Source organism: Etheostoma cragini, chromosome 7 (assembly GCF_013103735.1).
Source record: "Etheostoma cragini isolate CJK2018 chromosome 7, CSU_Ecrag_1.0, whole genome shotgun sequence".
NCBI classification, from domain to species: domain Eukaryota; kingdom Metazoa; phylum Chordata; class Actinopteri; order Perciformes; family Percidae; genus Etheostoma; species Etheostoma cragini.
In genome coordinates this window covers 25,120,697-25,148,679 of record NC_048413.1, presented here as the reverse complement: position 1 = coordinate 25,148,679, position 27,983 = coordinate 25,120,697, and the positions used below count along the sequence as shown (strand labels likewise).

Here is a 27,983-nt window from a genome sequence, read left to right as displayed (position 1 = left end):
ACTGTGGCAACAGATGTGCAAAAGAGGGTGGGCAATGGACAACCACCGTGTCCCCTTTTAGGGCCAATTGATGGATTAGTCGAGTTTTTTTTTTTTTTTTTTTTTTTGAACCAGCTGTAATTCTACAGCCAGAAGGAATTGACTCTGTTTTACGTCCTTTACTGTAAGGCTTACTGGGTCAACACACAAAGGAATGACAGAGGGAAGTAGTCTTTTAACCAACCTTTCATTGTAAACCAACAATCAGTGTGAAAAAATAATCATAACAAAAATTAAAGCGAGTGGGCAAAATAAATAACTTAAATCTCACTGACATGGAATTATAAAGATGACAAAAGGGTTGTGTCATAGAAAACAGACTTCTCAAACCAAGCCGCATTAGATCTTCAATAGTGTTGTAGGAGATGCAGATTGTGTTCACCTGCAGCTGGGAGTTTCAGTCTCTTTACCTACGGCAACAGCCCGCTACCAAATAACACATAACAGGGAACATACACATTAAAGTGACAAACGCTTTGCGATGGGAATCGATACATGAGGCTCCAGATATTAGAAAATATTTTGACTAGATCCCCAAACTCAAAATAAGTGCGAGGCCGCGGGTGTCATTGTTTTCTAACAGGCACAGTTGGCCAAGAGATTTTCGCAAAAGCCGCAAATGTAAGGTTCATCGAATTCAACGGTATTTTTCATTTGCTTTCAGTATGTAGACATACTTCTTTTGTTAAGTATTAAAAAACAGAAAACCAAACCATCAAAATCAGATACAATATCAATAAATTATTTGTTTACAGTTCTTTTCTTGTCATTACAGTTTGAGATGAGAGTCAGGGGGATGATGAATGACAACAGTCAGCAGAGAGTGCTGGTCACAGTGCTGTTCATCCCCGAGACAAACAAGGGAGGAAGTACAGGGTAAAGACTTTTCTACAAGCTGAGTGCAGTAGGAAACACTTTAATACAGACTCCTGAACTGAGAAGGAAAAGCTACAGTCTTTGTCATCTTCCTCCTGACATTGCAGTCCCTCTGTGATCTCTTGCAGTCCAAAAGAGGGGGAAAGTCTCTTTTTCTGTCCACCGGTGATCAACTCGACAATGTCCGCCATCATCTCCGTTTTGTCACCCGAAGCCTGCACCCACCCGTTCTAGGATGTGAGAGTCCGGGCAGGCGTCCCCTCGGGGGCAGCGATGTTGAAGACGGAGCCGATGCGCAGGAAGAAGCGCCTGAGGACCGCCCGCAGCTCGGGGATCAGGTCAAACTGCATCATTTCACACAGGTGGGGGTAGTAGCAGGAAGCATGGGGCTTGAACTGGAAACAAAGGACAAAATATAAGCACAGTGATTCAACCCAGTGACACACTGGACGTGCTTTAATCCCTGCTAACAAAACAGAACCAGTGAATTTGGAATATACACAACTGTGAAAGGAAGGGCGTTTGCTCTGGGTGGTGTGGGCGCTGCTGGAAGTTCACAGCAGGGCCTTGGATGAATGTGTGTTAGGACATTTCTGTCATCACTTATGCGTGTTTTTGTTGCTTTTAAGGGCGATTTTAATGAAATAAAAATTTGCATTCAGGCAAATACACACAATTTTAACAACTAAGATATCTTTCAACAACTTTCCTAAAATTCACAGCAGGCCTTGCACAAGAGACTGGTGCCGATCCAGTCCACTTAAACAATGCTGTTATCATTTTTATTGATGCAGTGGTTAGTGTTGAATGTTTGCATTTTTTTGTTCTAAAGCTGGCTCCATGGCGCCAACATTTCCTACTGCCGTGAGAAGCATGCTGGCTTTTTTCACTAAAAACTTGAATAGTTTTGCATTAAAATGCCCTGGAAAGAAACCCTGAGTCATTGGCTCACATGAATCATCAGTGAATCATGCACTCAGAGTGCATGACTCATGATGTGCATGAGGAGACAGCTTATAAAAGGACTTTTAAATCACAAAGTGTTGTGTTGTGTGTGTTCCTGCCTTGTCATCGGGCAGCCGTAGCGTCCTGGTGAGCAGCAGCATCAGCAAGCTGTTCCAGGCCTCTCTGTGGCTCTCTGAGGTCAGACTGATGAAGTAGGCCAGAGCTTCACTACACACCCTGAGAGAGACCACCCAACACACACACATGGAACATTATGACCAACCCAACACTGATCCATCTCACTGAATAGGCAGAAGCGGTTGGCTTGTGCCAGAGCTACTACAGTACAGTGTTTATTGTTATGTTTTAACATTATAGAATAGCAGGCCAAAGCTCCACATCCTGATATGAAGCACCAAAACCAGTTATTATTTACTGATTAACACCACACATACGTATTTGTGATGTAATCCATGAGTCAACTGCTCCAGTGCAGCTGCTCGGTGAAAAACACAAGGTGACTTGTAACAGGCTCTAGAATGCAAATATATTCTACAACATACACACACAGTGTACAGTTCATAAATATATAATGAAGTATGAGCCATGTGTCAAAAAAGCTCACTCAACGCAGAACAAACAACAACAACCAACTATTAGCGCTCTGGAGTTGTGAAGAATAACTATGTTTTTTTTTTTTTACATCGCATTCTCCGTCTGTTAGATTGGTTAATTAATACATTTTTAATGGATGTGTCTTAGGGCTGTGCAACTAATCATATCTGAATTTCAAGACAAATTTCACAGTTCAAAGTGTTTTCACAGTTGATTTTTTCAGCTCAATAATTGCAACATCTTTCCAAAAGTCATTGAGTGATCATGCTAAATAATCGTGATTTCATTATTAACCTAAATAATTGTTTATAATTGATTAAAATGTACTCCTTCATCGAGCAGCCCTAGTGTGTCTGTTGATATTGTAAATTTGTCTTTGTCGTCAACAAATCCCACAAAAAGACCAAAAGCATTGTTGTACTCACAGTAGCAGGCGTGTCTGGATGTCAGGCCATGAGTCCTGCAGCTGAAGGTCAGAGTACATCCTGAATAGGATTCTCAGGCTGCAGGCAAGACTGCTGGTCTCTTGCTTCAACAAGTTGGGCTTGGATTTCCCCTTAAAGCCTGAGGGCAAAGGAGAGACAATGAGTGGTAAAAAAACCCAAAACGACAACAGTTCTTTGGATTGCCTAGTCGTTATATATAACACCCCTGGTGTGATTCTGGCCTTTGTTGCATGACCAACCCCTCTCTCCCCTCATTACCTTTCTCTACTCTACCAAATAAAAATCAATACAACAGACACTAATTTTGGGGTGGCCTTGGGGTTTAAGGCAGTGGCAAAGAACCACAATGTCCCTGGTACAAGTCTGGCTAGGGACTTTTGTAGGATGTAAATGTCTCCCCTTATAAAAGACTCATCTCTCCACTGTCAGAAGAAAATGCCCCAAGAATGCTAAAAACAACAACAAAAGAAAATGGGCTGAATGTGTGTAGGGATCTAGAAAAAGATCTTTTAAGGTATTGTCAGTGTGACTGCCTGGCCTAAATACTCAAACAGCACAAAGAAAAGATGCTCTCTGCAGAGAGGTCACCCGACAGTGGAAAGTCTTCAGGATCAATAATCTAGGCAACAACGAAGTATCCTGCTAAGCGTCTGTTACAGACTTTGAATTCGTGCTAAATACAAATTCTAGATTACTTTGTAACAGTAATAACTTTAGAATTAGGGTTACCTGTTAAGCCTCATTAAATACCTTTTAAGGTGGTGAGGTTATATATATTATAAGATATTGTAAGGCTGTTTGACAACAGACAGACGGTCTCATAACTTTGACACGTTTGTAAAACATTCTACTCTATGTCATAAAGGACAAGTGCAAAATATAGGAATACAATTGTATGAACTGAGCTATCTTAGGAGGACTTTTTACTGTCCATTTACCTGCCCTCCAGAGTGCTGTCCTCTGTTCGTTGTAAGAGTTGAAGTCCTTGGCGAAGGTGTGCGACTCCAGCAGACAGTCCAGCAGCTTGAAGAGGTGTGCAGAGGTCATGTGTCTGTACATACCTTGATCTGAACGCGCCTCGCCTGCCTCAGCCTCAGACTCTTCCAGAGCATCTCGCTGACGGGGGGGACAGAATTTCACAACTTTCACTAAGCGTATGCGACAAATTAAGATTACACAGGGCATTTTTGCTCGCTGCTTTGCGTTGTTGAGTGCTACACTTTTTGCCGGAGCACCATGAACGCCTCAAAATTCATCTCAGAGCAGAAAAAAATATCCAACGTCATTAACTACACAGAAAAAGAACGGTTGGCTGAGGACTGGTGAGTCGATGGTGGCCTTGCAAGAATATGACAAAAGACCCAACTGGTGTGATCACTTGCATACACATCCTTAGGGGGGAATTGAACCAGCACATCTCCGGTTCCAAACTAAACTCCCTACTGACTGAGCTACTGCCAACCCAAGTTTAAGTGTGATAGTTGAGCTTTGTTCCTCTATTTCAAACGTTCAACTTTACTCAAGTATTCATGAAGAATGTGAGCACAAATGAAAGCAATGTTGGGATAAAATGTATCTAGAGTAGCTGTTGTAACTTACCTGTGCAGCAGCCATGTTCTCAGCATCCTCCTTCTTGCTGGTTGAGGGGTAAAATACAATGTTGTCTATGGTCTGGATTAGTTCAAGCTGTACCACGCATTTAATCAGCAGCCCTGCAAACAGCTTCTGGTCTGAAACTCCTGTAGAACAGGAAAATACAACTGGTGTGGAGGATCTATAGGGACTGTTCACCTTAAAGTTAAAATTAACTGTGTGTGTGTGTGTGTGTGTGTGTGTGTGTGTGTGTGTGTATGTGTGTGTGTGTGTGTATACTCACTAGCATTGGACTTGCCCTTCCAAGTGTCGTCGCTAGACATCTGGCTGTGTCCTCTCTCAGACATAGCTCTGTCGTAGCTGCTCTGGGACAGGTTGTCAAAATCTGCATCCTGGAGACAAACAAACATCATGGACGTTCACAGGTTAGTGTTTTACTTCTGATTGGGTGGGAAGGTTAGCAGGGAACAGGACAAAACAGTCCTTTCACTGGCTAAAAGCAGCTTATCTTTCTTCATATCAAGTATAAAGCCTCTGCTGAGCTGCTGTTGTACATACTGTCATTTTTGTTAAGTCATATGAGTGTATTTGTTAATTTTCTTACAAAGTGTTTTCCATCTGTGGTTTCCTCTTCCTGTCCAGCTGGTCGCCAAGTCAACAAACTGAAAAGCAAACAGAATGGCAGATCAGGAATCAGGTGTTGTGATCACATCCTGCCACAGAAGCACAATAACATTTATGAAGACCCTCTTTCTAGCAGTAAAATTGTTCTTGAAATCTTAAGACAATTAAGTCTCTCTTATCTTCCCTCTGAGGTGCCTTAAGCACAATGACCTCATAAGAGGCAAGATTCCAGCTCGGCCCGTCTGAGCTTTCATTTTCCCCAAAGGCAGAGCAGGATACTCAGGGCTCGGTTTACACCTATCACCATTTCTAGCCACTAGGAGACCATTGGCAGGCTGGGGCAACTCATCAGTGTTAAAACAACTCCTAATTTGAAATTTTCATGCCATTGGACCCTTAAATTTTTTTTTAAAAGGATTGAGAGACAGCCGTCCCTCTCTCTGTAAAACCAGGCAGCGCTGATCAAATACAATCTGTTACTGAAATTGGAAAAAGGGGAGCTGTTACTGCAACTTTCTTTTCAGAAACATATTTTAGCTTACGGTTTACTTTAGCTTACTGCTTAACTTTAATACCAGGCTGCTTGTTACCAGCCGGCAGGCCATTATAATTCAGTGAAATGCTCGCATTACGTGACCCACCAGAGAGAGTGTTTATTGGTCCAGTGTGGCATAGTGCATTCTAGTAGATGTAGGTTTTCTACCGTTTAAGCAAAAGGGAATACCACAGGCCCTTGTCTCTGTTTTATCTGGCCATGTAGCAACAATTCACAACTTGTTTTGCCATTCTACTGCAGATACAGCCCAGTTTTATGAAGACCCTCTTTCCAGCAGTAAAATAGTTCTTGAAGTCTTAAGACAATTAAGTCTCACTTATCTTCCCTCTGAGGTGCTTTCTTTGTCCAGCCAACTGTGCATTTAGTTTTAAAAACGTTAACAATTAATTAAATAAATAACTAACTGACTGATTGAACTCTGTCATTAAGACTTCATGTGCAGTTTCAGTAACATTTTGAGCTGATTGCATTGAAACTAAAATGACCGGATCTCGAGCTGAAAATTGCGTGGTTCAGGACTTACGCGTGAGGGCTGGTGTTTTGGAAGATTTCCAGCATACAGGAGCAGGTGATGTTCCAAACCTCGGGGCTGAACTTCTCCCCGTTCAGAATCACCAGGTTCTCCAGACAGTTCGTCCCCGACCGAGCCAGCTGCTCGTTGTCTGTACAAGAAAGGTAATGACTGTGAAGCAGATCCGACACAAATACTGAGAACTTCATGCTAAAACGTTTTAAATGCACAACGTTTGCTGCTTTTACACCTCATGTCCACTGCTCTGTTGTTTCGAATGACATTTGGAAACACTGCTGACCCCATTTTGGTTAAACCCTGGAAAACTCTTGGGGGTTGAATTTGGTCTAGGTGGGCAAAACCAAAGACCTTTGAAAATGAGGACGTAGACAGCCACGTCACTCAGTCTCTCATCAGCTAGCCAGGCCCTCTACCTTATGAGCAAGATCTGCTCTTTGTGTGGACAGATGAGAAGTATTAGTGTTCTGCTTTACCCATCTAAATAAATCTGAACACCCACCTTGCCTGACACACCACTGTAGCTGTGTGAAAATGTCAACCAGCAGGATTTCGCTGAGTGGCTCATAAAACTGGGTGAACACATCACAGATGGCATACAGAGCATGGTTACATGTTGTCGTCATCCACTCGTGTTTCTGGAGGCATACAAGAGACAAACATTAGCAGATGTGTTAGGTTTTTTTCAAAATTCCCCATTTCCTTCTCTATGTGCATACAACTTAATAACAGTTTTGAGAGGACATCCTTAAAATAAGTATGTAGGTTGTCAAAACATGAACAACAAAATGGGAGTTGACGGCTTGCTACTGGTGATGTCGGACCTCTGTCTGCTGCTCAGGGAGCTTCATGTTGTCAAAGATGCGGAAGACGATCCTGAAGAGGTCGTGCCACCAATGCTTCTCGAAGGTGTGACCGTAGCTCTTCATGATCTCAAACATGACTGTGAGACCTCTGTCAGAAAGAAAGAAGGACAAATGTCAGTCTCGCTGCTTTACAGCTCTGCATCCAGCCTAAGAAAGAGTGCGTAATACGGGATCATGAGTCAACAACATGTGTGAGAGACATTAATCCTGCTTCTTTTCACTCTGCTGATGTCATCTTTTGAAGTGCTCCATATTCATTCTTAATTTGATTAGTCCACCATGTTTGTTTAAACACTGATAAATGAATGTGGTTATATTTTAACTTAAAGAAACATTGACTTATTGTAACTTTAGCTTATCCACCGTATCCCCCAGAGTTAGATAAGTCCATACGTACCCTTCTCGCGTGTCGTAACTGTCTGGCGCACCCATCGCTAGTCTAGCTTACCACAGATGCTGGAGGTAACCAGCTCCAACTAGCCTACTGCTCCCAATAAGTGACAAAATAACACAAACATGTTCCTATTTACATATGTTGATTTGTATAGTCAAAGCGTGTACAAATAACAATGTCAAATGAGACACAGCCACCTTCTAAATGTATACATACTGGGAAATATATTCTCAGAAGCCAAAGCACAGCAACTTCTGCTACTTGGGCGGAGTGATTGGCCTGCAGCACACAAGAAGCCCCATGGTGAGGAGCAGAGAGTAACACCAATGCTTTTGAGATGTTGCGCTAAATCATTCCGCCTAAGTATGGTTAGAAGATGAATGTGTCTCATGTGACTGTAATTTATACACGCTGTGACTATACAAATAACAACATGTAAATAGTAACATGTTGGTGTTATTTTTTTCACTTTTTGGAGCAGTAGGCTAGTTGGAGCTGGTTACCTTCAGCATCTGTGGTAAGCTAAGCTAGTGGTGGGTGCGCCAGACAGAGTTACGACACGAACAGAGATGAGAAGGGTATGTATGGACTTATCTAACTCTGGGGGATACGGTGAATAAACTAAAGTCCCAATAAGTCAGCGTGTTCCTTTAAGTCTAATGTAGCAGACATGGTCTTTTTTATTGTAATTCGGAGCGGTCAGGACTACTACAGAAATAAATTCAGTTAACTAGTGTTTTTATCCAGTCATGCTTCAATTTTATGCTGCATGTTTTTTTTGTGTTAGATCACATTTCGTTTGTTGACTTCACTTATTTTCATACGTTTTGTCTTTGTAACAAATCGGGGCAGGTAACGCCCAAGGGAAGGACTAACCACTGGAGTTGAAAGGTGAAGCTAAAAGTGTGCAAAAATGTGAACTAGAGTCCCCACAGTGAATTGTCAGTTTGAGCTATACTCCACACTGAGCTGTTTTTCTACCTGGTCCGGACATCTAGCTTGCAGCGGTTGATGATACAAGAGAGCTCAAACAGAATGGGAAACCAGCCGCGAACCCACACCCGATCACCGGGGGCAACATTCATGTCATCACTGGTGTATTCCCTCAGGGCCTGGACAGGGACACACGAAGTGTAATACTACATTGTTATTTTTTTAAGAAACTATATTAGTGCTGTTTGCAAATGATAGATACAAGCCATTAACCATTTATCTTGTTAAACAATTGTCATTTCATTGAACCGATGTAGTAACATTTCCGTTGTTCCGACCTGTGGCCTTTCTGAGACGTATTTAGCGCAGTGTCGTATGAGTCTGATAGCCTCCATGCTGGTGTCAGGAAAAGCTGCGTTGCACACAAACTCAGACAGGCACTTCACTGCATCTTGGAACGAATCGATAGCAGCTGCAAAGTGCTGCTGGAAGGTGTTCACTGAGGAAAGAGTGATGAAGAGAGGGAAAGAAAATAAGAAAACAAGAATGATTGGTTGGTTAAATCTTCCCTGCCATTAATTCTCCCACTCTTATACAAATCCATCTCGCTTTCAGCTAAACAGTTGTCTCTGTCATTTGTTTATTTTAATCATCGGAGCCAAAATGGCCGCCCTGAGGAAAGACCTGCAGTCATACTCACTGACAATGTGCCCAGTGGTCTGGAAGGCAAGCTCTACTATGGTTTCATCGTGGTCGGAGGCCGCCTGGTGAAACACTGAGAAGATGTTCTTCCAACCTGAACGGATGTTAGCCGCCTGGGAGTTCACCATCTGAGCCACACACCTGATCACCATGTCTCTTATTGTGGGGGACCTGGGGAAGAGGGGCGGTGTTAATATGGTGCAATGCTGTGAAAAACACACTCTCTTTATATCTTCTGTAGCACGGTACCACCCAGAATTTGCCAAGCTAAATTGAAGACCTTTTTAATAACACCTAGGATGGAATTGAATGCCAACTTCACAGCCATATAATGGAAAATAAGTGTTGAGTTTAAGACTGAGAGAAAAACGATTTACAAAGTAATGTTACCTAATTTAACAAAACATTTTTATGAGGTGTTTTTTGTAAACATCTGTCACATTTCAAGCTTTAATTCTATGAAACAAAACATATAAAATAAATTAAATTAAAACCTTACCCACACAACATACGTATTTATATTACAGTATTTATTAAATCCTACAAAATACAAAAAAGGAAGACCTTAGTAAAGAAAATCTAATACTTTTAAGGCCTTATTTGTTAGAAAATTAAGACCCCGGGGGTACCTTGTGTATACAACCCATTAGTGCTCCACTATTCCTAACCATTCTTACTCCTATTACCCTGTAGCGATTTACTAGACCACTTTTAGAGAGTACAGTCTCCCATCCCCATCTGGCCATATTACAATACATTACCTGTTCTTCTTCATGATGTGCTCAAAAGGCCTAAGGAAGTCTTTCTGGAAGCGGAAGTTGGCCAGCTCCCCTTTCTCCAAGAACTTCATGGAAAGCTGCCTCAGTGAGTCCACAGCGAAGATGGCTACATCCTCATTGGGGTTACAGCCCACCTGGAGAAAGACAGCCAGGAGCAGAGCTCAGTAATGCAGTGAATTTAGTTTACTTAAATAGATGAGTTGTTTCTTTCCAAGACAGTTTGGTCCGTGTGTGTACTGTATACTCTACTTTAATTGAACTTAACATGAGTTGATTGTATTTGGGTCACATGGGGTCAGCGCAGAAGGCTACTGAATATAGTTGATACAGAGCAACATAAGTATTCATCTAGAGATGCATTTCTGGCCATTTGGTGAAAATCTGTCAAATATTCACTGACTGCACAAAATAATTATAGAGAGATGGATCTAAAAGTGTTTTATTGATGCACTATTTCCGCTATGTTTGGATCTGTTTTTTTTTGTAAACTATTCATCTGTATTTTTAGTGAAATGATAAATGAAAAGCTCAGTAAAGGTCAGTGCAATCCTTTATTTTAGGCGAATTGGGTAGACTTGATATTTTGTATATTCTTATGACAAAACATGCCCCAACTTAGTACATCAAAATAAATGACCATGTGTGTGTGTTGCATACAATGTCATTATGTCTAGACATAATTAACGAGCCTTCGTATGTCCCTTAAGCGGTAATAAATCCTGAATGAGGCAATACAGGACAAAACTAAGTGCACATAGCAGCAGGGAGTCACTGTAGCTCAAGCTTTATTTTCTACTTTTTGTTACTAACCTTGTTGAAGTGGTCTCCTATGACCTGCCAAATTCGAGACCACTGCAGCCTGATGCGGTTCATGTTATAGTAGGAGATTTCCACAATCTTTTGCAAGCTGAACATCCTCGCCTGGTGTGCTGAGGCCAACTCATCCATGGACACCGCACACAGCCACCGCACAAAGTCCACTGGACACCATTAAACAGCAACACACGATAAATAACTTCTTTCTTTGTGACATACATAAACAGAGATATTGTAGGCCACACTCACCAATTGCATTTCCATCTAGCCTTGTTGAACCAGTGAAGATCCTGCAAATATAAAAGCAGCGTTAGTACCTGTATGGAATAGAAATCTTCATTCATTATATGGGGCGTATATACAGTAGATAATGCTATTATTGTTTATCATTAATGTCCTGTATCAGAGTACTTTTAGGGGCATTTTGTCTTACCGGTCCACGGCTACCACCACACTCTGAGAGCTGGTCTCTCCTACTGACTCCTGGATGTGAGCCATCTGTCTCTTGTCTTGACTTCCCACCAGGTTACCTTCACCATTAAACACATTTTACACAAACTAATATATACATTCATCCATCACAACTTTTAACAACAAAGTGAATAAGGTATTAATGTGGCATGCGTGTGTGCTTCTATATCTAATTAAGACTGTTTTTTTCACAAAGAAAGACATTGTTTTTACATTAAACAATAGCTGCTTTGGAGTTAATATGTGATATTCAGTGGCTTGAAAAAGTAAATACCAGCTATTACTGTAGAAGCACAACAGTAACTTGTCTTTTGATAAGAATCCTCAACATAGAGAAACATTATAGATGATTTTAAGAGTCAGGAGTTAAATTGTGTTTGTCTCTTACCTAGGCCCAGGGGCATAAACTCCTCTGTGCCAGAGGGTAAGCCCTTGATGCCAGTCTCCTTGTCCCGGACCACCCCTGAGATGTAGCGCGTCTTTACCCCTGTGCCAATCAACTGGGCAAGCTCCAGCTGACTGATGCACCTCAAGATCTACAACACAAATAATGTCTATGGGTTGTCTGTTTTATTAATTTTAGAATAGATTCACTGAACTATGTACCATTTTTATCCAGTTTATATGAAAAATACATCCTTAACAAAAACATAAATTAGTGATCTTAAATTAGTATCTTTATTATACATCTCTAAAGTTTGAGGTATTTTCCTTGGGATGCAAGAATACAATTTACCAAGGCCCCAATTTATTAAGCATCTCACAACCTATCTTTTGCGATAAAAGTTGACCAACAGTGATATTGGCACTTTCAAATATTCTATTTTTAGATTCAAAATGCAAGAAATGCGACTTCTTCTTATGTTTGTCTAATGTTAATACGCAAATATAAGTGACTAAGCCATCTAGGTTACATAAGAAAAAATATGCCCCAAAATAAATTTTATAATCATATTTACCAATCCACTGGCAAAAGGCCCAAAAAAGTAAACACTGGCAAGATCAAATTAAAACTGAACATCCATGGAGTGAGTATATATTGCAGTGCTGTTGTATTAGACTGCATTAGTTTGTTTTAGGTGTATCTAACAAATTTGCAGCTGAGTGTATGTTATCTGATAACTGGTTACTGTTATAACTGTATCAACAATACGTTTTCCCTGTGCTACAACTGCTCATAACTTCTGTTAATAGGTAGTCACCTCATGCCAGGAGTTGCCCAGGTAGTTTCCGTCTGTGTGGGCCACAGTGATCAGGGTCTTGATGGTGTCAATGTTCTTCTGCTTCATCTCTGTGATGCTGGAACTGGCTGTCAGCAGGGTGAATCGGGCCAAGGCTTGGACGTATGCGTCTCGCTCCAACTACAGATAGGAAGGTTTTAAACATTGAGAACACTGAGCCAATGTCCTGTTCATGTGATATAATAATGTAATGTAGACATCAGGCTCAATGTGTGTGTAAAAGATCAGTAGACCTGCATGCTGAAGATGCAGGCGATCCTGATGGCACATCGAATGCCCTCCAGACACAGTGAAGCTACCTCTGGGTCGTCACAGTCCTGCAGTCCCACGCTGAACGCTGCCAGCAAGGGGGTCCAGGCCAGCTACAACATAAACAAATTATTGGCATGTGTACATTTTTAAAAGGTAGACAAACCACTATGTTGGCGCAACAGTTTGGCTCTTTGGTTATAATATATATTCCTGTGTTTAAAGATCTTGATCAATCTAATCATGAATGTAAAGGAAATTAACAGAGTAAAAAGTAGCACCTTGAACATGGGCCTGACATGCTCCAGGTGTGTAGCACTGAAGAAGGGAGCCTGAGCGTGGCTGACGGCCTCCATCAGAGCTTTAGCGGTCTTTGCCATCTGCTCCATCTCCATGTTGTACAGCAGACGCCGCTGCTTCTCACTGGGTACACCTGCAGGGAGGAGAACATAAAGGTTTCTGATGTTTTTCAGCAAACAGTGAATAGTGTCAGGAAGATCCTGAGCCAAGAGGATACCAATGTGATACATCAACAGTCGGTTGCCTTTCTTCTTCTTCTTTTTTTTTTTAAACCAGCCAGTGTCTGACAGAAGCTAACTTCAGAGAAAACTTTTATTTCAGAGAGTTATGCTGACAGAATGAATGGAGACAAGTACTCACTCTGCTTGGTGGACTTTGGGGTGATTGAGTACTCTTTGCTCTCCTTCATGGCAATCTTCTTGCCTGCAATCTCATCATAAATGGAAGATAGATACTCTTCAGGGAGGTCCTTACTGTCGTTAATACCGCGATTCATCTTGATGTATTGCTCCTTTGTCATCTTGTTCTTCACCTACATGAATGAAGAAGATCGAGAAAGGCAGTTGGAGTGCTTAATTAAAAAGGGAGGAAATTGGGTGTAAAGAAATGGGACACAGTGGAAAACATTTCCTGCTGAGCTATTCAAGCATTGCCTATTTAAAAATTAAAAAAAACACACAAATAAGATGCCTAATGTCTTGCCATACTCAGGTGTTAGCTCTTATCATTGTTTGGTTTTTATACACTGGGGGTATTTACTAGGCCTGCTGCAAATTACTGCCAGGGTGAAGAAAACACTTCAATATTAAGCAGGGTAATTACTAAACTGCAGACATGAATGAATCCAGCCACAGTTCACCTGATTTCCTAATTTGATGCACACTGCAGATGTCTGGGAAGCAGTGGAGCAAAAATAAAAATGTAATGTGGCGGGGATTAAGTTTTAACTATTTTTACTATATTATTATGAAAACAGGTGAAGCTGAAAGCAAAAAGCTACTGAGGGAAACAGGCAGGTACATTAGTGTAGAGGAAAAAGACTGTCGCTGCTGCTCTTTTGTCTTTCTGTGGTGATGTATGTAAGTATGCATGCATATTTAATTTTACTGAAAAAAAATTCTTGACTGCTGTCAAAGTGGTCTCATTGTCTCTCTCTCTCGCTCTCCCTCTCTCTCTCAGTGTGCCATATTTTACACCTGCTTTTCCCAAACTTTCCCAGAAAGACAAGATACTCTTGCATCCTGGATGATGCCATGGCCCACATATAGAGATTAAGGTGATGAGAGTGACAGGACATAAAACAGTCCACAGTTCTAACCTGAGGACTGTGCAGGTCTGTGGTAAGCATAATGATGGAGTAAGCCAGCACGTAGGCAGTATCTGCACTGGCAAACAGAGTCTGGCTGCAAAAGAGAACACACATTGGGGCAATGGTTAGTACGTTGTTTTCTTTTTAATCAAACGTAAACTTCTGTGACTGAAAATAAAAAACACCTATCTGTGGTCTTTTAAGGCTGATTTATGGTTTTGCAGAAGCTTTGGCCGTAGCCTACGCAAGTGGCCCAAAGTTAATACTTGTACGTTGGTGTGTGCATCAATCTCTAAGCACATAGCAGGGCCGGCTTGTGCGTGTGTTGGGAGTGTGTAGTTGAGCGCGTGAGAGAGTGACGGGGATTAGCTTCGGAGCGAGGACACTAGAGCGGCATAGCAGGAGAAACAAAGTGTCTCCTTTGCCTTTCTTGACCACAGTGGGAAATCGGAAGTAGGAAAAGTTAACCCTCTCCTTGATTACATGTTGTTTAAGGAGAAAGAGAACCGGAGAAAGGTCGGTATTCCCACGTTTTTAGATACGTAACCCCATTGATTTAACGCAGAACCATAAATCAGCCTTTATTTTTCAAAAGGAAATCTAAAGTGGGTCTTACCCCTGGTTGCACTCCAAGTATCGAGCAGCAAACTTCTCCATCAGCCTGTCAATCTTCTGGGCCTCACCAGGCAGCCTGAAGCCTTCCAGGAACGCTCGGAGTGCCGAAACAAAGTCCCGTCCACAAAAGTCCAACTGGTCCACATAACAGTACATCACTTCTTTGTTGAACTTGATGTTCTCGCCCACAAACTCTCCCACTTGGGTCTGTGGGCGCAGAAATAAAGCAGTTGGTAGGATTGCTACCGTGAATAAACAGTTATGTTTATTGAGAACACACAAAGTGCTGTATATTTTAAGTTTGGGAAATCCCTCACAGTGTCCAGTCGGTCCTCCTGGTGTAGGAACTGGGCAATGTCCTCGGCTGTGGAACCCAGCATACCCTGGTCCTGCAGGTACTGAATACCTCGCTTCGGCTTCTTGTTAAAACTGGAAAGAGAAAAGAGGAAAACCTCAATGTTCATCTATCCTAAACAACAACAAAAAAAATTAAGTATAAAGGAGAAACTGTTGACTGTTCCAGTGATAAAGGCTAATCCTAAGTGACCCTAACCAGGTTGAGGAAAAAGTTCTCACAGTTCAATGCCGTGCTCGATGATGTCCTTCTGCTGTTTGATAACCTCGTACTGCTCCGGATGGTCTGCCTGGGAAACCGCGGCGATGGAGGAGACGGTGGAGTCTAGCGAACTGATGCTGTCTCGACGTCCTGCCAGAGGATCTGGGAGCTTCAGCTCTCCTCCCTCACTATCAGATGGATGTTCCTGGCCTTCAGATAATAATGATATGTTTAGACTTGCCCCACTCTCCTTTGCATTATTCACATATTTACTGTACACTACACACTTACCAAGGTTAGCTTGAAGGTTTGGATTGACATACATGTCTTTGCTCCACTCCACCATACATTTGAGGATGGACACCAGACACTCCAAACCCTTCTTACGTAGGCTCAGTTCCTGTGAATTAATATAGAACCACCCTGTTCATTTACACAGTCACACACATTCACATACGGCATGTTACACACAAAACATGACGTATGAAACTATGGCCAAAAGATTCTTGCCTCCCCCTTTGTAACATTACAACTAGGCGCTTATAGTTTTAGAGATGTGTTTAGTGAACAAAGTAATAACTAGGATTTAAATTATAAATATGAAACACTGAGAACTCATTGTCTGTCATTGACCAGAAAGATAACCTATTTTTATTTTTTAAACTTCTGCTCCTATGTTGCTCCTTACAATATGCAACATTGAGTCCCTGAGTACACATCTACCTGCAGAGGAGTCATCCCAAGCTCCTGACCACTCCTGCCCTGAGCAATCTTAGACAGGTCGTTGACAAGGCGCTCAAAGATGTTGGCTGCATTCAAGTCACAGTCATAGTTCACGTAGATGTCAACCACACACTGGGCATCTGGGGGGAGAGAAAGGTATGCCAAAAATGTCATAAATTGTATTCAATAAAATGAATTTCTTAAGAATAAACACTACACTGTAGAAGTGATGTAGTAACTACAATAGTGACTTGACTTGCAGCACTTCTCATATCCATGCAAAAGGTTTTCCTGCATAGACAGTTGTTGAGATTATTCTCTTGTCAGCTTTGTCAATGAAAAAGATCTTAAATCCTTTGAAAATAATCTACATACAACCACAGTTGTCTCCCTCCTCATATTTACATACGTTCCATCCATAATAAATGAGCCAATGTCTTAGTCTTCTATGCCTGGGCAATGTCAGACATTATAAAACAACGTGTCTACAGTAGATTGGCACGGAGGGGAGAAGTGATCTTCCTGCTTACTCAGAAAACTATAATTGATCGATGATGCAGCCTGTAAGAAAACAAAAAACCCTTTTCTCCCATCACATCATTTGCCAAATTTGGCACAAGCATGTAGCTCTATCCATTGGCCATGTCAATAAAGCTGTAAGTAACATTAACATACGTAAGTCCGCTATGTCTAAATGAAAAAAAGCCATCACTTTAACAGCTTGATGAACAGTACTACTTCAGTTTTAAGTTGAGAAATGCTTGTGTCAGTGGATTTGCACCTGCACAGATGCGTGTTAGTGTCTGGATAACCATCCACTTGTGCTCAAACGAGCTGGTCGATGTCTCCAGGATGGTCAGAAAGATCTCCCGGAAAAACACCTGAAACAACGTGGACGACAGGAGATAAGTCGGGAGATTAAGTGACTCTTTAATCAAACAAGCAGCAACAGGTAACATTTTCCTCTTCAGCCTTAGCTTTGCCAGACAAATAACACAGACGAGACTCTGCGTCTGTACCTCAATCTGCATCTTCAGGTGGACCTTGAAGTGGGAGAGCAAGGTGAGGAAGATAGCGAGAGAGAGCTCAAAGACCTCAGGCACAGAGGAGACACCATTTTTGGACAGCGCCACGCACAGATACTGTTTGATGGCGTTGACAAACATCTCATGTGTGCGGAACACCGGCCCGGCGCCCTGAAGGACAGACAGCAGCAGCTGCAGGGAGACAATCTTGGACCGCAACTCATGGGATCTGCAGAGGAGAGGAATTTAAGGAGGGAAATAGACAAACACAGTAAAGCAGCATATGGATGTGCCTTCCATCATCATGGTATTAATTTAATGTAGGCCAGTCTGACTTCTGTGTGAGCTTCCTCCAGGCTCAGTTTACTCTGCCCTATTTACACAGAGTGGCTCAGGATCTAGTGTTACAGTAACTAGAGATGACAGGGCCACACAAGAATGGAAAAGGGCAAGTTAACCTGTGGCTCGTGAGATGAAGAGCTGTACGTAAGCACAAGGCATTTACATTCATTTTGGCAAACTGCTGCCATAAGATGGACCAAAAGTGGGTCAAGGAAGGTTGTCAAGAGTACAAGCGTTGATGATTTAGGACACTTGTTGCGTGTTTCCATAGAAGTTATCATCATATGAAAAGATTCTAGTTCTTCTAAAAAAAACATCTTAATGTTGTTTTGTAAAAAGAAATGTGGCCTGAGACTTAAGAGGCTTGGCTATGCTAAGTTATTGTGCATTTCGAAGTCATATGAGTTACAACACTGACTTTGGGTCTGGAGGTCCTTCAGCCAGAGGTTTCATGGAGAGTTTGCAAAGAGAGCGGAACACTAGAAAGGCATCTTTCTGCAGGATGTGGGAGAATCGAGCAGCACCGTGGGGTCCCTGCAGGGCCTCGGCATCCTGAGACAGAGGAAGAAACTCAGTCTTAACTTTTTATGGAAGCAACCCTTCTACATTATTAGGGGTGTTAAAATTAATCGTTGCATCGACACATCGCAATTCGGACGTGGATGATGCAACAATGCAGTGACAGACCATAATTGATTCTTGCCTACTGATGTTACTTGTTGATTTTCCGGCCGCTGTTTTTATTAATTTTGCCTTTTGTGTGTCTGCTGTGTTCGGACACCACTCTATTCCGGAAGTGTCTTTTTTAAGAGCAGATACAATCAAAATGGGAGTTGTTATCTGACTGCTTGAATTTATTGATTAAAACCATGTGTAGCAATAAATATTAATATTGAGGAGGTGACACATCGTGACATTGAATTGATTCAAATTGTAAGACCAGTGAAGATTCACACCACCAGTCTTCGTAAAAAAAGCCCTAATTTGTTTCTGTGTCAGGACAACTCCATATGGATTGTTGTTTGTGGCTTGGCTCTAGATGTGTCCAGAGGCCCTGAGGTGTAAGTCAATAACCTTTTCAACAGGGTAACTTTTGCTCATCAAATTCTGGTAGGAGCAGTGCATTTTGCTGCGTACTAGTTTTCGCTTATAATTACTGAACTCTTCTCTCTTCAACTTGCTTTGGCTGCGCACATGTGGGACTGACAAGAGCAACTAAACAGTGCGGATGTTTTATAAAACTGATAAAAAACAAAGACGTAGAACATTTCTACACAAGGGAAGTAAGCTTTCTGGCCATGTCTGGCTATAGGTGGGGCTGCCTGTATACTTGCACATACTCTACATGTGCACACGCTTACAAGGGTTTACAACAAACAAGAATAAAACACTCAAAGTTAAATCAAATTCCCTTAACTGTAAGATCATACCAGCAGTTAAGGATAAACAATATAACCGATATGATCAGTCATTACTTTGATATGGCTAATTATTTTTGCCCCTGTTCAATAGCTTTATACACTTTTAGCTGAGGTTAATGCAAGAAACGTCAAGTCAGGTCACCAAGGTAGAAATGTAATGCACAAGTTTAAACATCAAATTTAAGATTTGGCATATCTAAACCACAATAGAATAATGGCTCTACAAGCAACTAGTTTTTGTCCCCACTGTGCTAACTCTCAGCAAACTAGTGATTAATAACCAATGGTATTAACACCTCTCACCAGCATATCTGTGGAGGAAACAGAAGAGCGGTCCTCAATGATGCCGTTCATATGCTGACCCTCTGTTCTGACTCCGGGGGGAGCAACCTCTGTCTGCTCATCAACAGTGTGGGCTGGGTGCTCATCTACTGAAGGAGAGGCCAGATGGGATATTTTCAGGTCACGACCATTAAAGAAAAACACCTACCATGAAGTGTTGAGAGGATAACAAAGAGAAAAACAGCATAGACAAGTAAGTTGGGACCTGTTCCGCTGTGTATCTGTGTTGGCTGTTGCTCTCCCTCCTCTCCTGCAGTTGCTGCTGAGTCTGCTGGATTTGGACTGCTCTCCGGTATGTCCCCTTCCTCAGCTGGCTCAGCTGCTGTAGGAGGTGTTGCTACATCGTCATCTTCAAAAGCTGAATCTGATGTAAAGAAAGGAATCATGAAGATAAGAGCTGGTTAAAGAGAGTGAGGAAAAACCTTACATTTTAAACTGAAAACTGGGAATGTAAGTTGACACATACCTCTGGAGGTTGTGATCTGTTCTGCTCCTCCATCACTCGGTGCGTTACCGCTCTCAGGTTCTCCATTGACTGTTGGTGTGTCTGGCGCTTGGTCCTGGTCCAGGTTGGGGGCTGACGGTGGGGGCGTGGAGCTGGTGGGGTTGGTGGTAGTGAGGTCTGGAGAACTGGCTGCCGGGGATAGGGATTGCTGGAACTCCGGAGTAGGTGTCTGGTCAGATCGGGAGGAGCCGGACCTCCGATTACCAGGGACTGGGGATGGGTTCTGCTGGGGAAGACGAAGCCGGTCTTTCTCCTGCTCCTGAGCCTCCAGAGCCTGTGGAGAAAGTGGAAGTGGAAACGGAGACATGTAGAGGAACTGTTATACACAATGAAATTTGGAAGAATTGGATTAAAATAAACTGTCAATTAATTATTAAACATAGTATTACTGAACGCGACAAGCTGATTCACAGCCTGCAATTCCACAATATTCCAATTTGAACCACCACAGGCCGTGATCACTGACCACAGCAGAGGGGCAGCTATGGTTGTAGGATTGGATGCAGGATTGGTGCACTGAAACAAAACTTAGCTAGATTCATAGCAATTGGGTTGTACCAGGTAAGAGTTTTGCAACACTTAAGCAGTCATGTCAATCTAATGGTTAATGCATGTTATGTTTAGACTTCAATGACTTAGTTGGTCGGTTGGCCACTGTAGGTTGAAATGTGATTGTGCACTGATATTAACATTAGTCATTAGACATGCACTGAGAGTCATGAAAGCTCCTCGGCCACAGGTCTCTGTAGCTAATGTTAAGATAATTAGCGTGGTGGAAAGGGCTATATAGCTATGCTGTGATTATGGCCATGGTTGTAGTTTTGGCTGGGGGTGTTTGATTAGGAAGGCTTTGACACATGCGTTTGAGTAAGTACTGGTTACACACACAGAAGCATCAAACCCTATCAGGAGTGCCTGGCCTCATGGCACTTAACTGGCAAACATTACTATTTCAGGTGCTGTAAGGCAAAGTCAGCCCGTTATAAATCAAATCCACAGCAGTAGCCTAAGCCTGGACTTCCTCTTTATGTTGTTGACTTTCTGCAGCCAAAAAGTCTCTGTATTTGGTTTTTATTCATTAAGTATATTGCATAACAGAAAATGAAATGTCTGTCTTTCATCACTTTAATCAATCATTCTAATGTACTGATATGTTTGGCCTTTTTCGGACATCAGTTGTACGGATAGAGTAACAATGTTTAATGCACTAACAGCCTGGTTTTCCATGCGTGTGAAGATAACGTTAAGCATCTGTGTGAGGGTGGCCTTAGCGGTGGTCTGGTTGATGAGGTTGCGGCTGGCCAGGTAGATGTTGTAGCAGGTTCTGACGGTAAGAAGCACCGTGCCCTCGTGGATCTCTATGTGCGGGGAGGTCACCGCCGTCAGCAGGGCCTGCACGGAGAGAAAAGGTAGTCAAGTCAAGACAGGAAGTCAAGTCAAGACAGGATGTATTGTTTAAAAGATGCTGCAGCTGCTGAATCACCACTCCACTTCCCCACTGATGTGGCATGTTAAAGCCACAGAATACTTTTCTCATTCTCTGCTGCTCCATCTCTGGTATAGAGTTCAATTTTCCATTTATAGATAAATTATTAGAATAAAAAAAAAAATTAAAAAACATAATTTTGTGTTTAAGTTTGTATTAGTCAGTCTTAATTAACTGCATTGACATTCCGGTGTCATTCAGCGGTGAATGTAAAACAAACAGAGGTAAATAATCTGCTATAAATCTTATATCAACAGTAACAAAACGGTGTGAGTCTTAAAGCAGGAGAGACTTTGCCCTTTCCAAACAACCAGGATCTGTAATTCATTTAAGGAGAGGAAACTTCAGTACGCCACGGTTATGAATTATATCTACTGTGCAAACACAAAGGCAGGTTGTCAAGCCAAAGAAGTGACCTGTAAATGTGAAGGTCTGAGAAAGATGGTGAATGTGTGCAATGACTAGGATGTATTACAAGCCTTCATTATAAACTAAATGCAATGTTAAGTGGATCTTCTCTCACAAATTCAAACGTCACAAAACAGAATATTGGACATTTTAAACATTTTCTAGATTGTGAAACCTGTTCTGGAAGGAAAACAAGAATGAATTGAACCTGCTCTTAACATTCATTAAAAGTTACAATCTCAAAGATCTCTGTTCTGGTGTCTGCGGTGGCCCAATAAGCCGTAATTGTAACTGTGATCTCATTTTCACTTGTTTTTGAAGTTTCATTTTGTGTAGTCAACGCTCTTTTCTGTGTTTGTTTGACTGTAGTAACCATTCACTCGCAGCGCTAGCAGAGACCAGAAAACATAGTACACAGCTTCACACACAAGTAAGTTGAAGAGCGAGTCCGTTGGGTTAGCTCCGCCTACCCTCTCTGGCAGACTAACCACTGCTGGGTGATGAAAACATGTCACTAACTATGGCCCGAGTGTGATTTTCTCAGGAATGTCGCCACAATCACCCAGTCAGTATTACTGGGCCACAGGTTCAACCACCATTGTGTTTCCTCATTGGGAGATAAACATTGACTAAATTCACATTCATTTAAACGAAAATCTTCAAGATTATTACTTTAAGGTGCAACAAATGAAGGATGTCAGTAAAAAACTTAAAATCCATTAAATCCATCCATCCATCAATTTGTTGTGTGATCATAGATATTGAGTATTAAATTATGGGTATAACAACTTGATTAAGGCGCACAAAAAGGCATAGCAAGGCATACATATACAGTAAAAGTCTACTCTGTGCAAAAGTCTTAGGCAGGTGTGAAAAAATACTGTAAACTAAGAATGATGAATGAAAGAATGAACTAATGATTGTTTCTTTTTAATCAATTTACAAAATGCAAAATGAGCAAACAAAAGAAAAATCTCAATCACATCAATAGTTTGGTGTTACTACCCTTTGGCTTCAATTCTTATATTGTAAAAAGTGGTGCAACGTTGACGATCGTAGACGCAGTACCAGGAGCCATACCTCCGACTATGTTCTTGTTTCCATGTCGGAGGAATGGCTTAGTTTACAGCATTTATTCACACCTGACTAAGACTTTTGCACAGTACTGTATGTTTTCTTTTAAATTTTCAATACTATATACCGTTTCTTAACTCTTTTCCTAACAACAGATATAACATGCAGAAAAAGGTTTTCCCCACTTTTGTGAACCGTGACAAAAAGCTACCTTAAGCATCTTAGCCCCGACTTTTCCACCTGATTGGGTCTCAAACAAACAACTACATTCACAGCTGGATGATCTAAAACGCTGCCAGGTGTACAAAGAGGCTCCTCTGGGTACCTTAATAATCTGTAGCTGGACTCCCTCGTCGGTCTGTGGGCCCTGGAAGCAGTTGCAGACAGTTTCCATCAGCCGGTCGATCAGCCTCTTGCCCGGGGTTCTGCTGTCCGGGGCGTTGCCTGTGATGTGGCCGTACGCGATCAGCTTCTACCGTGGAGAAACAGCACACAGCAGGGCAGCAGAGTGAGTGTGTGCACTTCTCTGAGTACTTTGGGGGTCCTTGCGCTATTCAAGTCATTTTGTGGCGTGTGATGCACACAATTCACTGCACGCTTGTGCCTGTTTGTATTAAGGTGTATGTGTGTGAGTTTAGGCGTTAACTTCAGCGGTGTGTTTGTTTGGAGGAGAACATGTTTTAAAGGGCCACTAGAGGGATTTAGTACTGCACTTCTAGAAGGTGGGGGGATTACAACAGACAAGTTTTAAAAGGACTCAGAAGGTGCAAAAGGAGAGTCAAGTATTAGGTCATGTCCCAAAACACTGGCTCCTAAATTTCCCATAATGCAGCTATAATATTGTAATACAAAATATAATAAACTATATTTATACAGCACCTTTCTCAACAAACAAACAAGGTGCTTTACATGAGTAAATCACAACAACAAATACAAACTAGAACAACGAGACACAATTAGAATTAGCCAATTGTAGGAAGAAAAATGAAATAAAACATCACGTAAATAAGACGTTAAAAAGGAATTTAAAATATAATAATACTGTTTGGGATTTTGAGTTGTTGTGTGTTTGGAATGTAGAATTATTGTTCAAGGTGAACATTAGGAGATTTATTTCTCTGCAATCACCACAAGACGGGTAATACAATTCATAAATACCTGCTGTGAGAAAGTGAAAAAGTCAGAAAGCAGATGTTGAGTTGACATTTGTGTGCGTGTGAACTAACCTGCAGACAGTCCAAAGAGGTGCTAACTATCCGGGGGGATTTGGACTGACAGGCCAACTCGAAGGGCAGCACATATTTGTCTGCCTCGATGTAGTTGGCTCTGGGTGGGACCACTGAACCATCCCTGCAGGGATGAGGAGAGCAAACACTGTTTGCACTATAAACACATTGTAACCTGATGGTAAGTCCGGCAGATGATGTCAATGGATAGATGTAAACATTTGAGTGCACATTTATATTTTACAGAGCATGTAAGCTTCCCATTTAAACCTGAGACAATCATAATGGCATACTGTTAAAATAACAGCATGCCTAACAGCAGATATGTTACCTGAAGGCTGTTTGAAGCGCTGCTGATATACTCTAAAGCAGCAGTAATAACAGCCACAAATCACCTTAGTCACAAATCACAGTGAGCAGCCGGGGCTTACAGCAGACTGCTTCAGGGTAAACCTTACCTTGACTTCTTGCATTGCATCACCAGTAAAGGAAAAAAAGAACTGCAGTGCATTCCTTCATTCATTCATTCAGGGAAAAAGTGCATGACTATACTTACTTTTGTTTCTCAAGCTCTGCCTTGATTTCATCTATGGAGACAGACAGGAGATTAAATGTTATTGAAGTCTGAACTTTAACCCTTTCAGCTCACGTCAGTGTGACATGATCTGACTCTAGATCTGGGGGTTACTGGGCAAATCACAAAGCTGACTGCAGTAGGATGGGGTTGGTTTCCTTGTCTTTTAATAACTGGTGGACAAGTGTTGTTTCTCGTCAAAGTATAATATTAATATATTAGAGCAGGACTGAATTTAAGGCTTACCCTGTTAACCTTACCCGTTTAATTACCAATCACCAGACCAGGTTTTCAGCTTTGATCAAGAATGAATGTCTGACATTCTGAGTTTTATTTTATTTTTCTAAATTTGTTCGAAATGTCTGGAAAATTCTGCGTCCACAGATTCTGTGTGACCCGGCTTTTGACTGATGAACAGCCTCCTTCAGATCAGTGATCTTTCTCATTTTCCCTGCCTCACCATTCCCGTCTGTTCTGCTATCGTTGCTTTTCTCCCTAAATCAATTTCTTCATACTTTTTTTTATGCCCTAATGATCTATCCAAGGCAAGCTAAACGCTACTCAGCTACCCAGCGTTGCAGCCTTGAACATTAAGTAATGGTGTGCATTCAGCCAGATGTGACCAACCAAATCGAATAGATTCACAACGATGTGGCAACAAATACTACTGAACTCAACCCTCACAAACTCAAAAGGGCTACACAGAGGAAATAGGCTTAAGCAACATATACCACAAATGTCACAATCAATGTTAGACTTCAAGTAACTACCAGGAATGGATGACAATGCTATCTCATATTGTAAAAAATGTGAACTCAGTTCCTATAAGTTAGCGCTACATCTAAATATAGAAAGGTACTAATAATGCTCATTTTCTTTAGTCAACTCACCTGGCTCAGATCAGGTGTTTTACTTAAAAGCAGCCATTAACTATTAACTCTCTTTCCACAGTATAGGCCTATTTTAATCATGGAGGCTAAAGATGCAAAGGCCTGCAATCCACAGCATAACAACTTCGATATGTGAGCAGGAGAGCATTGGGAAAGATGAACAGTTCAGGAAGCTTGCATTGAGTTTACCCAAACACCAGACAGCGGTCAGTATGACCATGCAACACACATAACAGCCTACGTTGGCATGGTGAGAAGTCGAAAAGGAGTGCTGTGTTCTTAATAGCATCATGAATAATGAGTGTCACTGGTAGACAGGGACAGACAGCAAAGCAGGTCAAACACACCGACCTGTTTGCCCAACTCATATTTATATACTGTAAACTATACCTAAATGAAGCACAACTTCTTGTTGGCAAATTTCTCAACCACCTGCATTAAGACCTATCTGATCAGTACCAGTTCACTGTATGAGAATCACACGTTTGTTAATCCTCTACACTACACAGACAAGATATTTTGCAGTTGTCGCAATAAAAATGACAATTGGAAGCGGGTGCACATAAATGGGCCGGGCAGCTTTAGCTCAAATATTAACAGCAATGTCACAACGTAGTGAGGTGGCCGGTGTGTGTAACACTATCCGCGATGGTGTTGAATGGAAAAGCACGGGCGTCGGTGTATCGTTGAGTCAGGTAGCCTGTGTGTCTGCGTGCAGAGCAGGACTGGGCTGTCTGGCTGGGCGACACTGCTACGTAAAACACAGGGATTGGTCTGTTTAGCTAGCTAACCTAGCCCTAACTAGCTAAAGACAGCTATTTTTTCGCTTTCGTTTAAGTTTACAGTGATGCCGGGATGGTGAATGCAGGATGCTAGCATCGTATAATTAAAGATAAGATGTAAAAGTGATGCCTACACACATTAGCTAACGCTACCTGTAAAACGTCAACGGCCAGCTGAAAAGACGATGTAGGCCATTCAGATGCTAACGCTAGCTAACTGGTTAGCGCTCCCCTGTCTCCCAAACAAGACAGATACGACCCTTAATATTTCAGTGAAGCGCTACATAAAACACGGAGTTCGGTAAAACAGTACACAAAACAAACACACTTACCAAGCGCCACTTGACAGGCTTTGCGCAGCTGGCTGTTCTGGTTCCTCTTCACCTCCTTATCCGAGAGGATTTTCTCCAGAGCTCGAGACAGAAACATGCTCTTGGTTTTACTGTTTTCTGCCTTCGACTGCTGCTGCTGCTGCTGTTGCTGCTGAAGCTGAAGCTGTTGCAGTGGCCGGTGTTGTTGTTGCTGCATCTCTCGGTCTTGTTACCGCTTCTCTCTCAGGCCGTCATTTCGGCCTGGCCCTGCGGGTAAGCAGGTTACGGAAATCTAACGAAACACGGGCTAGTGTCACTCCAGTCAAGTCGCTACCTCAGCTCAGCGCCGCCATGCTGCTTACACGTCATGTCACGTGACACTCAGCTGTCTGGGTTTTGACAACAGCACCCGGAGGAGCAGGTGACATCGCAGATAGTGTCAATTAGTCTCACATTTAACTCAATCAGGTCTAAACATCCTCTAAAGCCGACGTTGTTAAACGTGTCTGGCCAAAGTTACGCGAGTTGAGCTACCGCTGTAGCAAATAAAGCGCTCCCAATGAAAAGACAGTTCCTGAAATGTCCTGCAGATGGCACTAACACACCACATAGAGAGATAGAGAGATAGATAGATAGATAGATAGATAGAATTAAAATAGCTCAATAGACAATAAAAAGTGTAGCATACTCTATGCAGTGTATAGAATATACAATATTATTTTCTAGAACACACTGGTTATATACTAGAATACACTATGAATATACTGAACTATTTATACTAAAATATTAACAGGATAACTATACTATATACTGTATACATTAGACATGAAATTAGATAGAATGGAAATAAAAATATGTGCAATTTTCCCATGTGCATGGTTATTAAAGGAGCAAAACAGAGTGGTGCCTGGTTAAGACAGAAACTATGGAGATGAGAGTTCGGAAAGTTATCTGTTAAACAGGGGTAGGCGTTGTAAAGATGTTCTGGATCGTGCTACCAAAGAACAGGTTTAGTAAAATAACAGTTTCTATGCATTGACAGACAACAAACAGTGAAGATTGCTACATATTAGTTTATTTTATCCAGCTTCTCCAATCAGCAATTATACATGTACATCTATTTATTCATACGCATCCAGTTGAATCTTAAAACATTTTCATTAAGTGTGATAAAAATGGACATCATATATAGCATTGATATGAAAATACTGACAATCTCCATTACAAATCTATACCGTAGGATTCATCTGGCAAGCAAAAATCATTGCTCGATCACTTAAAAAAAAAAGAATCTGACCCACAAAGCAAAACAAGTAGCCTGTTTTGAGGTTGTGCTAATACAACTGTTTCTCTTCCACAAAATATTATTGATAATTCACAGTATGGAAAGAAATAATAGTGTCACGTCTTGGGCAGATTC

At 41.7% G+C, this 27,983-nt stretch overlaps 1 protein-coding gene across 3 annotated transcripts; it reads right to left on the bottom strand.

Annotated features, from left to right (window-relative positions):
* Positions 1-60: 60 nt before the first annotated feature.
* arfgef2 (ADP-ribosylation factor guanine nucleotide-exchange factor 2 (brefeldin A-inhibited)) lies at positions 61-27,037 on the bottom strand. Of its 3 annotated transcripts, none has more exons than XM_034876270.1 (39): positions 26,585-27,037; positions 24,563-24,593; positions 24,007-24,130; positions 23,106-23,252; positions 21,025-21,204; positions 19,774-20,086; positions 19,513-19,671; positions 19,269-19,396; positions 17,963-18,096; positions 17,197-17,431; positions 16,959-17,058; positions 16,178-16,317; positions 15,746-15,854; positions 15,475-15,664; positions 15,216-15,327; positions 14,900-15,105; positions 14,293-14,377; positions 13,335-13,506; positions 12,956-13,107; positions 12,659-12,787; positions 12,387-12,545; positions 11,573-11,720; positions 11,147-11,243; positions 10,963-11,003; positions 10,708-10,877; positions 9,880-10,031; positions 9,117-9,289; positions 8,755-8,915; positions 8,465-8,595; positions 7,048-7,177; positions 6,726-6,861; positions 6,218-6,356; positions 5,119-5,176; positions 4,798-4,906; positions 4,521-4,660; positions 3,860-4,037; positions 2,901-3,039; positions 1,980-2,097; positions 61-1,310 (listed from the first exon to the last, which is right to left on the bottom strand). In XM_034876270.1, exons 1-39 carry the CDS (start codon positions 26,778-26,780, stop codon positions 1,146-1,148), a joined length of 5,586 nt encoding a protein of 1,861 aa, XP_034732161.1. In that variant the 5' UTR covers positions 26,781-27,037; the 3' UTR covers positions 61-1,145. The 3 variants fall into 3 exon arrangements, with proteins under 3 accessions (XP_034732161.1, XP_034732162.1, XP_034732163.1); XM_034876271.1 differs by having other exon boundaries at positions 19,269-19,393; XM_034876272.1 differs by having other exon boundaries at positions 19,269-19,395; positions 19,518-19,671.
* Between the last annotated feature and the right edge of the window lie 946 nt (positions 27,038-27,983).